Source organism: Chaetodon auriga, chromosome 19 (genome assembly GCF_051107435.1).
Source record: "Chaetodon auriga isolate fChaAug3 chromosome 19, fChaAug3.hap1, whole genome shotgun sequence".
Taxonomy (NCBI): domain Eukaryota; kingdom Metazoa; phylum Chordata; class Actinopteri; order Chaetodontiformes; family Chaetodontidae; genus Chaetodon; species Chaetodon auriga.
In genome coordinates, this window is record NC_135092.1 from 23,409,534 (window position 1) to 23,422,500 (window position 12,967).

Genomic DNA, 12,967 nt, shown 5'->3' on the forward strand with positions numbered 1-12,967 from the left:
CTCTGTCTGTCTGGCTGTCTGTCTGTGTAGCACCTTTTTTATATTTTCTTTGCAAAATCAATATTTGGTCTGAAAATATCTAATGGTGATTAAATCTCTAGACTATTATATTATAGTTATTGTTGTTTGTTATTGTTGTTGTAGTATTTAAATTTTTTTTTTAAGAATTTAACATTATTTATAACATAGTTTGAGTTTATATATGCTTTATTATATTTGATATATTTCGCCTTAAAACAGTTTGATTGTATTTTTTATGTCTTTCTCATGGGCTGATAGTGTGTTTGATCATATTCAGTAAATAGCACAAAATACAAAACCACAAAACACTTTGAGGAAATAAACAAACTCATCAGCTGTTTGAAGGAAGAAGTTCTAACATCTGTCTGTACAGGACAGTGAAATCTGTCTGTCAGTAACCGGTTGGACAGAAACTTGTTTGATTTTTCTGGCACCAAGCCCCGCCCACACTCTGTTCCTATTGGCTAACGTCTACAGGTGTTTATACAGCTACTTCACACTGATATATGCTAACAGTCACACTGAGTTGTAGCTGTTTATATTCTGTTAGAAATGCTAATACTGGGTTCATATAAAGAGTCAGTTGATTACAACGTAATGAACAAATTTAGAAATATGAACATTAAATAATAACAATCTTATCCAGGATAAATACTGTATATTGATCAGGTCCTGACTAAAGATAAAATAAGATAAGATAGCAGTAGCACACTATGGCATAAAACACTGCAGAGGCCACCACAGTGTCATAGAAAGTCAGGAGTAGAGCCCTGAACACACCAAAGGACCTCAGTCTCCTCAGCAGGTGTAGGCAACTCTGGCCCTTCCTGTACAGGGCGTTAGTATTGTCTGTCCAGTCCAGTTTATTGTTGAGGTGAACACCCAGGTACTTAAATGAGTCCACCATGTCAATGACCGAGCCCTGGATGTTCACCAGTGTGTGAAGGGAAGGTTTCCTTCAGAAATCAATAGCCATCTCCCTGGTCTTGCTGGTGTTTAGGATCAGGTGGTTCTGCTGACACCAGTCCACGAAGTCCGTGATGATCCCCCTGTACTCCCCCTGTGCTCATTCTCCTCTGACAATGGCACTGTCATCAGAGAATCTCTGCAGATGACAGAGGGTGGAGTTGTACATGAAGTCCAAGGTGTAGAGGGCGAAAAGGAACGGTGACAGCACCGTTCTCTGGGGGGCCCCTGTGCTGCTGACTACGACATCAGACACACAGCTGTGTAGCCTCACGTCCTGCGGTCTGTCAGTGAAGTAATTGATGGTCCACACAGCCAGCTGTTGGTCCACACCAGCCACCTCCATGGACAGCTGGATGGTGTTGAAAGCACTGGAGAAGTCAAAAAACATGACTCTCACAGTGCTCCCGGGGGACTCCAGGTGAGACAGGGCCCAGTGTAGCAGGTAGGTGACGGCGACATCTACCCCGATGCCAGGTCGATAAGCAGACTGCAGTGGGTCCAGTGCAGAGCTCACCTGGGCATGGAGGTGGCCGAGGACGATCCTCTCTATGGTCTTCATGAGGTGGGAGGTCAGGGCGACAGGTCTGTAGTGGCTTGGTTCCTTGGGATGGGCTGTTTTTGGAACCGGTACCACACAGGAGGTCTTCCACAGAGCCGGGACTCTCTCCAGACTGAGGCTCAGGTTGAACATGTACAGAACCACCTGACTGAGCTGTTCTGCACACTCCCTGAGCACCCTGGAGCTGATGGTGTCTGGGCCTGTGGTTTTCCTGGCCTTTGTCTTCCTGAGCTCCCTCCTCACCTGGTCCATAGTGATGGGGAGGGGAGAGGGGAGTGACTGTGGGGGGTAGTCCAGGGCTGTAGGTGGTGGTGGTGGGCGGTCCTTGATGACAACGGGGGTTGGAGCAGAGTGGTCTGAGGGGAGCTGAGGTGTTAAGGACTGCAGCTGAGGGGAGACGACTGGCCTGGAAAGGTGTGAAGAAGTGGGGTCCCAATGAGAGGGGGCTGGAGTGGGGGCAGAGTCAAATCTATTAAAGATAAGTTTAACTCATTTGCCCAGGCCTGATCTCCATTGGTTGCCTGTCCATCCCCACTTTTGCCATGGCCCAGGATTTGTTTCAGACCTCTCCACACATCTCGGACATTGTTCTTCTCAAGGCACTGCTCCAGTTTCTCACTGTAGTTTTTCTTACACCTCCTGATGTTCTGCTCCACCTCCCGCTGTACTCCGCAGCTCCTCCTTGTTCCCTGAGATGATGCCCCCTTTTTCAGTTCAGGGGTCACCCAGGGCTTGTTGTTGGGAAAACACCGTACTCTCTTGGATGGTACAGTGTTTTCCACACAGAAGTTGATATAGTCTGTGATGCAGTGACTCAGACTGTCAATGGACGGACTAGGGTAAAATCCATCTAAGGAGACAACAGAGTCCGGTGTGTCCTGGTTCAGCCATGTCTCCAAAAAACACATAAGACTGCTCTCCCTGTACTACCGCTGCATCCTTATTAGCGCCAATAGTTCGTCCATCTTGATGGAGAGAGAGCGGACGTTTCCCATGATAACAGCCGGTAAACATGGCTTATATCTCCATCTTCTCTCCCGACGCTTGAGACCACCTCTACAGCCTCTCCGTTTCCTCCTTATCTCTGCTGGAATCTCTGGTTTCCCAGTGTGGAGCAGTCCAGTGTGTCTGAGGGCTAACAGCTGGTCCCATGTGTAGACAATAGAGCCATGGCTGAAGGGGTCTCCCAAGGCAGACTCAAAAAATAACAGAAAAAACAGCACAAAAATTACAGAAGTGGAACCCCTACTTGCGCATATCCATAGGGGGTTTTAGAAAACAAGAAGGAACACAAGAAAAACACACAAATACAAAAAAAACACTTAAGTGAGGAAAACAGAAGACGGAGCTGCTGCAACTTGCTGCCACTCATGCGGCACCATCTTGGAAGCTGAATTATCAATTATCAATAATAAGTCAATGTCTAACAGTCAAACAATTAATTAATTAATTAAAGAACTTTAACAACAAAAAAAGCCAAACAAAAATTAATAAAGCCGATCAAAGACAACAGTTGTATTGTGTTACAAAGTAACACATTGCTATGTTTCCGCTACTTTTGGTGGTAACTCCAAATGTAGGCAATTGCTTTTTCAAATTAAATTACACAGTAACAATTACTTAAACTTAAATGTGCTCGTTACTCGTAACTTTGGTATTGTGTGAAAATAGTGGATGGTTGCAGACGACTGCAGACAAATGCAGTCGATTCCCCAGATTTTCTACTTCATTGATCATCACCTGACCTCAGGACAGTTCAGGTAATGTCAGCTTGTTTCTAATCATCGTGACTGTAATGTTTCTAATAGTAAGCGAAAAAATTTGAGTTTATCAAATATTACTATTTATGAACTACAGCAGCAAAGTTCTAAAGCTCTTCTACCAAATCCTGCTGTCTGACCAAGGCAACACAAGACAGTCAGTTGAGGACAAAATTATTAGCCCCCCTACAAAAATGTCATTGTTTTAAAGTTATTTCCCAGGTGGTTTAAACAGAGCAACACATTTTTAACACAGCTTTTTTAGACATTGTAGTTTTATTTTGGATGGTTACATTATTTCAATTTGCACACAGAAATGAAAATATTCCACAAAAAACAAAAACTACCAGGGTGAAAATTATTAGCCCCCTGGATCCTAATAGTCAATTGTGTATCCTTTTTGCTGGACAACAGCCTGCAGTCATTTGTTGTAGTTTTCAACAAGTCTCTGACACTTCTTTGAGGAATCCCAGCCCATTCTTCTTTGGCAAATCTCTCAAGCTCCTCCAGATTTGATGGCCTTCTGGCATGGACGTTCTTCTTTAGGTCACCCCATATATTTTCAATGGGATTTAGGTCAGGGCTTTGTGCAGGCCACTCAATTACATTCACTTTGGTCTTCCGGAAATAGTTCTTCACCAAGGGAGACATGTGTTTTGGATTGCTGTCATGTTGGAAGATGAAGTGATGACCCAGACCCAGTCTTACTGCTGCCTGCTTAAGGTTTTCTTTCAAAATCTCCACACATCATTCTTTGTTCATGTTTCCTTCCGCCTTGACAAGATTTCCAGTTCCAGATGCACTGAAGCATCCCCATAGCATAATACTCACACCACCGTGTTTCACTGTGGGGATGGTGTTCTTTGGGTTATATGTCTCTCCCTTTTTTCTCCAAACATAAGCAGTGCCTCTATGGCTTAAGAGCTCTTGTTTAGTCAAATCAGACCATAGGACACATAATCTTTCTCCAGGTTGTCCTGAGCATACTTAAGTCTGGCTTGAAGGTGTCTCTTCTTCAAAAGTGGAGTTTTTCTTGGTCTGCAACCTCACAGTCTATTCCTGTGCAGAGGTCTAGTGATTGTCTTCTTAGAGACTACGATTCCTGATGTGGCCAAGTCATTAACCAGTGTCTTGGCAGTTGTTCTGGGGTCTTTAGACACATCTCTCACTAGTTTTCTTTCCAGGGTGTTTGAAATCTTTCGCCTCCTACCTCTGCCGGGCTTGCTCTGTACTGTGTGGCTGTCTTTGAATTTCTGGATTATACTTCTCACTCCAGTTCTTGACACTTGGAAATACTTGAATAGCTTTGTATATCCTTCTCCTGCTTTGTATGCATCAAGAATTCATTTTTCTGAGGTCCAAACTGATTTCTTTAGTTTTCGGCATGGTTTTTCGTCAACTGGCAGTTCAATGACCCATACTGAAGCTTTTATACCATGCTTTAACTTAATTGTTGAGTGAAATCACGTGATTCACCTGATCACCTTTAAGCACATCGCCTGTGAAGTTAAAGCACATCATTGCACAAAAGTGGTTTGTGCAATGACTTAATAAATGGCCTTTTCTGAAAGGGGGCTAATAAAAATGTCCCTGGTCATTTTAGTTTTTTTCTTAAATTATTCTGTTTTTGTGTGGAAATCTAAATGATTTGTGCCTTCTAAAGAAAACTAGTATGTTCAGAAATGCTATGTTGAAAATTCCTTGCTCTGATAAAGTACTTGGGAAAATGTTGAAGAAACTTCAAATTTCACAAAGGGGCTAATAATTTTGTCCTCAACTGTAGGTGCGAATGCTAGTCCTTGCTGTCCTCTGGTGGTTGGAAGTGTTAATAACTCTGTCACTATCTATCACTACAGTAATAATAGGAACAATGATAGAGCTGTCTTGTCCCACACTGCCACAGCAACACTAAAATAATGTAGCCAAGTCACAGTTTACATCCATGTCTGTCCTGACTCATATAATATATGTAGACTGAAGGAGTTTAATCAAAGGCATTCAGTGTGTTTGTTGGTGAAGTTCTCACTATATGGACATGTATGATTCCACTGAACAATGTCCAATGAGAAACATGTTGTCTTCAGAGGAGTTCAGAGGGCTAATAGAAAGCTTCATCACACAATCACCTGAAGATCAATATCAGCTCAACCAATCAGCTTCTGCTGGACGACGATGCTGCTGCAGAGAAGCTACACATGTCCAACCTGACAGCACAGAAGATCTATACAATCAGCACAGTTGCAGTTAGTGAATGAATTCTTGAGCTGTGGTTTGTGAGGTCACAGAGACCTTTGACCCTTTTGTTTCTGATCCATTCATCCTTGAGTCTGAGTAAATGTGTGCCAAATATGAAAAAAATTCTCTCACAGCGTTTCTGAGATATCGTGTTCACCAGAATGAGATGCACAGAGCTATCACCACCACAGAGCCATAAAAATGAAAGACTAGAAAGTTCTGGAAAATTAAGCACTTCTGTTTAAAAGTCTGGAAAAAAATGAATTTTCAGCATTTAGAAAAGTTTATACATCCTGAGACAAGATTTATAATTTCCTGCCAAGTATGAAAAATTTTCCAAAACAATTTCAACCTTGGGCGGCACGGTGGCGCAGCAGGTAGTGCGCGTGCCTCACAGCAAGAAGGTTGCTGGTTCGAACCCTGGGTCGGGCAGGGCCTTTCTGTGTGAAGTTTGCATGTTCTTCCCGTGCATGCGTGGGTTCTCTCCGGGCACTCCGGCTTCCTCCCACAGACCAAAAACATGCTCGTTAGGTTAATTGGTCTCTAAATTGTCCGTAGGTGTGAGTGTGGGTGTGTGAGTAGTCTGTCTGTGTGTCTGTGTCTGTTGCCCTGCGATCGGCTGGCGACCGGTTCAGGGTGTACCCCGCCTCTCGCCCATTGCTAGCTGGGATAGGCTCCAGCCCCCCGCAACCCCGAAATGGGATGCGCGGGTAAAGAAGATGAATGAATGAATGAATGAATGAATTTCAACCTTCAAAGGAAGCATTCCAGGATTGTATTGGAAAGTTCTGGGATAGTTGGAAATGCTGTCATAATGTTTTGTTGTTTAAACCTGGAACTTTACTCTCAATCTGCTCTACAGCTGCTGATATCTCCTGATGAACTTTAACTATATCCTCCTTAACAGACTGTTGTACTCCAGGATACTTTTTCTGCATTACCACACAGAAGAATGCACAGAGGTATGTCACACACGCTGACCTCATAGCACTTCTCCAGGATACTGCACTAATATTCAGAAATAGCCATAGAAATACTATTTGTCACATTTTGACATTCATGTGTAAGCAGACTGCAGCAAACACTTACAGCGTGTCAGTGTGTCAGTTAGCATGTCCGTGGTCATGTGACTTACAACGTGAGTGTCATTTCCTCTTGGATCCTGTGTTCGTCCTGCTGCATTCGAGCACTGCACACCTCCAACATGTACTGGTTGTGAAGGTTGTGGAACTTTGCCGTCGCTTTGTCATAACGCTGGCGGGCACGAGAGAGGGGAGGAGTCAGGAACACCAAAACTTTCAATAACATTTACTTACTTTCAAAAACCAAAGTTTTTACAGAAGAAATGAACAAACTGTCAAATACTTTTGAGACCATTAGCCAGGAACTTCCTGAAATATTCAGACACTGAAATTGTAATTGATAGACTTACTTTCCTGCTATATTCTAAAATTATACGTTTAAATATTGTCTCAACATTTGTATTGATTTGATAAGGTTAAAAATTTGGTTTGATAACATTGTACTATTTTAAAAGTAAATAAGAAGGCTCTAGATCTGGTCTTATTGTGTTAGTGAAGTCATATTTACAACCTCTTATACAGACTGATTTCAATTAATTTATTTTCATATTAATGAAGAACAAGAACTCATAAACAGCAGAACAGAAACAAAACACATTGTTTTGATGTCAACTCTTTGCGACTCTGGGAAAAAGGCTGGAAAAATACACACATGGGAGAAGGTAGCCTTTCTAAGACCTAGACTATTTTAACCCAAACAATGATCTTCTCTGAAACAAAGTAGTTTTGTTGCCTAAACATAACCAAACTGCAACAGAAAAAAGCTAGCAATATAATGAACGTCATAAGGGTGAACGTCTTGTGCAGAAACCACTCATCTACCCAACATGACCTGCTGTCATCATGGACTTTGTTGTTTTTTACTCAGTTGCAATGATGGTCCTGGAGAAGCATGATGGTGATGTTGTAAGAACAACACCCACATGCTGATACGCAGATATTTCATATTTTACATTTTAATGGGAGGACAGCTGGAGAAAAGGGTAAAACATGGCAGAATCTCTGGGAATTCTCCTGAAACATGGTTAGTCAAATGGCAACAATCATGTTAAGTTAACAAATCAAAAGGCCCCTATTTTCACCCTATTCTCAGACTATGGCTTGTTTGACTTCCTCGTGGACCTGTAATCTCAACTTTCCCACATCACTCACACTCAAACACACACTGCGCCTGTGTCTTATCCATTCTTTGATACTGAGAAAAAAATACAAAGTCAGGCCATTAAAAGTAGACATACTGCCTGTAATCTGTCTTTCAGTCTTGCCAAACTCTATGAGGAGAACTTTATGGACATCAAATTAGGCTGCTAGATTTAGTTAAAAGCTTAATTTCTCACCCTCATAATTGTGGATGTAACTTGATATCTACCGCTTGGAGCCATTCTCCCGTTTGCTGGTGGGAGCAGATGAAAGCACGTCATTGACATTTGTTCAAGGTAAATCTTGCATGCATCATGTCGGGCTGGTGCAAAGACAACAACCTGATCCTGAACGTGGATAAAACCAAAGAGATCATTGTTGTTCAGGAAGAATCAGCCCAGCCACGCTCCACTTCTCCTCAACAACACAGCTGTGGAGGTGGTTAGCAGCACCAAGTTCCTGGCGGTGCACATCACAGATGACCTCACCTGTTCTGTGAACACGGCATTACTGGTGAAAAGGGCACAGCAACGCCTGCACTTTCTGCGCAGGATGTGGAGAGCTCACCTGCCCCCGCCCATCCTCACTACGTTCTACAGAAGCACCATAGAGAGCATCTTGACCAGCTGCATTTCTGTGTGGTGTGGAGGCTGCAGTGCCACCGACTGGAAGAATGTGAAGACAGTGGTGAGGACAGCGGAAAAAAATCATTGGAACATCTCTCCCCTCCATTCAGGACATTGCACCAAAACACTGCATGTCCCATGCCTTTAACATCATCAGGGACTCTTCACACCCCCACCATGGTCTATTCTCCTTTCCGCCTCTGGAAAGAGGTTCTGCAGCATTGGATGCAGGACCACCAGGTTCTGCAACAGCTTTTTCCCTCAGGCCATCAGACTGCTAAACTCTAAGGTCATTTTCACACCTGACCAAGTGGACTTGGTTCGATTGGGGAACTGAAAGTCGCAGCATTGTTGCATTTATGACTTGTTTCGGTTCTGCTTTCACACTGTGATTTCTAAAGCGCACCGAACTTTCTGAGCAGCATCACATGGTTGAAAGGGGCGCTCGTCTATTGGACAAAGTAGGAGGGGAAGTCACTCCCTCCCGGACGGGAAAACAACAGTAAACATGGAGCATCATGTAAAGTTCGTTTGTTTAAAACCCATGACCCCCATTTTCTCACTAAACTGTTTAAAAATGTCATTGTTTTTTGTGAGTGGATGTCAGAAGTAGGTTTATGTGGTCATCTGACCATATTTCAAGGAGAGCTTTGAGCTCTTCATCTGTCCACGTCTGTCCTCTCGCCATGTTTGTTTTGGTTTGGAGTGCGTGCTGTACTTCCTCTACACTAGCTGCACTGCGTATGCATTGCATATAGCGTCACTACATACATTTGGTCCTATGTTTGGTCCAGTGAGCTTTCACACTGCATACGAACCGAACCAGGGTTCACTTGCAAACGAACCGAGACCCACATTTTCAGGCGGACCAGAGTTCGCTTGTTTGGTCCGCACCAGAGTTTGGATGAGCTTTCACACCTGCCTAAACGAAGCGGACTATCCGAGGAAACGAACTCTGGTCCGTTTAAAGCGTTTAAAGCGGACCAGACAGCTCTGATGTGAAAGCAACCTAAATGAGCATCTTTGCACCACTGTTCTCACCTTAGGCCATTCCTCTCAATGCACTTTAAAATTACTTCAATTGTATATTTCACTTACTGCATATCCCTGCTGCTATTTTTTTTTTATAACTCAATTGCTACTGTATTTTACATACTGTTTATTTACACACTGTATATACCTAATTATTCTGCTGTTTATTTTAACATTCTTTAAGGGATTATGCATATTTTTCACTACATACTCTTCATTTATTTATTTTTATATATACACACACACACACACACACACACACACACACACATATATTGTACATATTTGTGTATACTTTTTAACTATTTTCAACCCTGTGCTGAGCCTGCTGCAATAGAAATTTTGTTCGACGTACACCTGCTGTTCACTGAATGACAATAAAGTTTATCTATCTATCTATCTATCTATCTATCTATCTGAGTGAGTGGACTTTCTGAGGAGCAACACACCACAGAGGAAGTGGCACTCTCACCGAAGACCCACCTTGATGGGAGGACTGACACATTACATTTTCTTTTGAATTTTCTCCTATGCAGAGGGTCATGGAAATGTAAGCTCAATAGCTTGGGGGCAGTTTTCAATTTTCCTTTTAGTATGGTCACTGAACACCCACATGAGTATGTGAAAATGAAAATGCAAATTGGATAACTTAATTTTGACCCAAATAACACATACAAGAATGGAAAATTATAATGCTATCTTGGAATTACATTTTCATTTATCATTTCAATAAAGTCCAGGCGTCCATATTTTTTCTATCTTTTCTTTACATGGATTTTCAAGGTATCACTGGAGCTGTGTGAAGTTCCCTCATGCTTCAAATGCTCTATTGTAACTCTGACGCCAAAAAAACTCCTCCATCTCAGGTTTAAATGACTACAGACCATTCACCTTGATGTCTTTGGCCATGAAATCCTTTGAGAGACTGGTGTTGACTCGGCTGAAAGACTTCACATTCCCTCTGCTAGACCCCTGCAATTTGCCTACCATGCAAACAGATTGGTGGAGGATGCGGTCAGCATGGGACTGAACTATATCCTGCACAACCTTGACTACCCAGGGACATATGCAAGGATTCTGTTTGTGGACTTCAGGTTCGACATCATCATCCTTGAAATCCTCCAATCTAAACTCACTTAGCTCACTGTGCCAGCCTCCACCTGTCAGCGGATAACAGACTTCCTGAAAGACAGGAAGCAGTAGGTGAGGCTGGGGAAAATCACATCCAGCATCTGGACCATCAGCACCGGAGCCCATCAGGGATGTGTGCTCTTCTCCCTTCACACCAACTACTGCATCTCAGGAGATCCGTCTGTTAAACTCCTGAAGTCTGCAGACATCACAACACTCATCGGCCTCATTGAAGACGATGACGAGTCTGCGTACAGACAGGAGGTGGAACAGCTGGTCCTCTGGTGCATCAAAAAGCATCTGTTCCAAGTTCTGTCCTCAAGTTGGTGCTACAGATCACTGAACGCCAAAACAACCAGACACAGAAACAGTTTGTTCCCAGCAGCTGTCAGCCTGATGAACCCTTAGCAGTCAAAGTGACACCAAAACATCCACTGATTGGACACTTATCATCCAATAATCAACAGTTTCTAACAGCCACATCATCACTTACTCTCACTGTCAACACAAATACCTGCACACTGTAAATCTTACTGTATATATTGTTTATTGCATCATAGTTCTTTGCTTTTGCTTTTTTAGCTTATTGTTCAGTTTTTGTTTGTTTGTTTGTTCCTTTTGTCCTTTTTTTCTATGCAAATACATTGACTACTAGTGTTTAAATCGGAGTCAAATTCCTTCTATGTGCATATATACTTGACCAAAAAACCTATTCTGATGTTCTTGATAGTACCCCCCCGTTCCCGCCTTTCCCCCTTTTCCGTTTCCGGTGGAAGCCCCTTCCTGTTAGCCGTTAGCGTTGTAGCTCCGTAGCCGGACGAGAGAAGGAGTAGCCGCGGAAACGGAGGGCAAAACCGCGGAGAAGTGGAAGGAATGAACGGCAGAGGACCGCAGTGACCAGACAGCGAGTCTGCCGTCGAAGAAAACTGCTTCACGGTGCGTTAATGTGGCTGAAAGTGACCGAGAAGAAGTCGAAAAACACCGAACCTCCTCCCCACTCTCCCACTCCTTCTACATCTGCTGTCTTCATCTTTTCTTTATTTACCACAAAAAGGACAGAAAGGGATGCACAGAAAGAGTTAAAGTTCATTTGTGTTCGTTTGTTTGGTTGATAGTTTGTTTTGACGCTGGTTTTAACAAAGCTTAACGACCGTCGTTAGCCTGTTACCTTCAGTTTTCCATTAGTTTTAATGGGAAATAGAGGCTAGTGTTAGCCTAGCTTCAGTTCTGCACCAATTCTGATAGAATTTAAATGGTTCAGAGTCGTTCACGGTATGAAAAACAGGTCTGTAGAAATCCAAGAGATTTCGTTTAAGCGTAACGGCTGGTTTTCAGCGGTTTGGGAAGACGTTTGAATTTTGTCTGTGCAGTTTGGAAGTTGAAGTTTGGACAGAAGGAAGGGGGTGTTTTGACAGCGACTGACGGGCTTTGAGGGTCTTCGACATTTTGCAGTTTTCCAGGCAGAAATTTAAAGTGCGTAAAGAAACATGGAGGACATTTGAGTGTTTTTAATGATCTACGAGGTCTGCTGAGGGATGGAAGCTGATGATGAAGCTGATGGTCATTGTCATAATTAATTGGTGCGTTAAACGTTTTATCCAGAACGTCTTATTTACAACCTCTATGGAAATTTAGAGCTGCTTTTAAACCGTTGTGAAGAACCCGTCTGACGTTATTTAGATTTCATTTGTGGATGTTATTGGTGGGTTTGGTAACGTTTGGGGTATTTTTCAGAAGTTTTTCCTCAAAAAATGATTTAATGTTGATAAATAAAACATTTGCCTGTTAAAAATCATTTCAGAAGTGATCTTGGCTCCAGCTAATGACTATTTTCAAGGTTGATTAATCTGTCAACAATTATCATGTATTTATTTACTGTGTCAAATGAAATTACAAGTTTTATGAGACATACAGCGGTTTGGAAATCCCTTTGGATGTGTTTCGAAAGTTTTTGTGAAGCTTTGAGAAATCTGTGGATGTTTTGGTCGGTTTCTTCGATGTCTCATGTTTGGAGGGTTTGAAATATGTTTGAAGTTAAGAAGCATTCAGACTTTTTATTCTCATAATCTTTGCTCTCTCATCAGAGAGGACCATGCAATCCTTCCTCGGTTGCCCCCGCCGTTAGTGAGAGAGAGAGAGAGTGAGAGAGTGAGAGTGAGAGTGAGTGTGTATGTGTGCGTGTGTGTGTGATCCAGGATGGGGTTTGGTCGGGATCTGAGGAATTCCCATGAGGGATTACTGAAGTTGCAGGACTGGGAATTAAAGGTACAACTCTTTACAAACTGAATATTGTAAAGTTCAACTCCAATTAAATGTCATGTGTTTGATCTGCGACAGCACTTTACAGCATATCTTCTCTGTAAGCCACTTTCCGTTAGCTTCAGTGCAACACAGCTGCTCTCTGGCTCTCTG

The 12,967-nt window shown here is 42.7% G+C and overlaps 1 protein-coding gene across 3 annotated transcripts in view; it reads left to right on the forward strand.

Annotated features, from left to right (window-relative positions):
• The first annotated feature begins 11,328 nt into the window (after positions 1-11,328).
• The window catches only part of fer (fer (fps/fes related) tyrosine kinase), a 29,416-nt gene continuing 27,777 nt past the window's right edge, over positions 11,329-12,967 (forward strand). The window contains exons 1-2 of one of the 3 annotated variants that reach the window (XM_076757599.1): positions 11,329-11,491; positions 12,640-12,820. In XM_076757599.1, coding sequence (XP_076613714.1) covers positions 12,752-12,820 — 69 coding nt within the window. In that variant the 5' untranslated portion in view covers positions 11,329-11,491; positions 12,640-12,751. Of the gene's footprint in view, positions 11,492-11,555; positions 11,634-12,639; positions 12,821-12,967 lie in introns of those variants that run through there. The other 2 variants (XM_076757601.1, XM_076757600.1) reach the window with 2 other exon arrangements.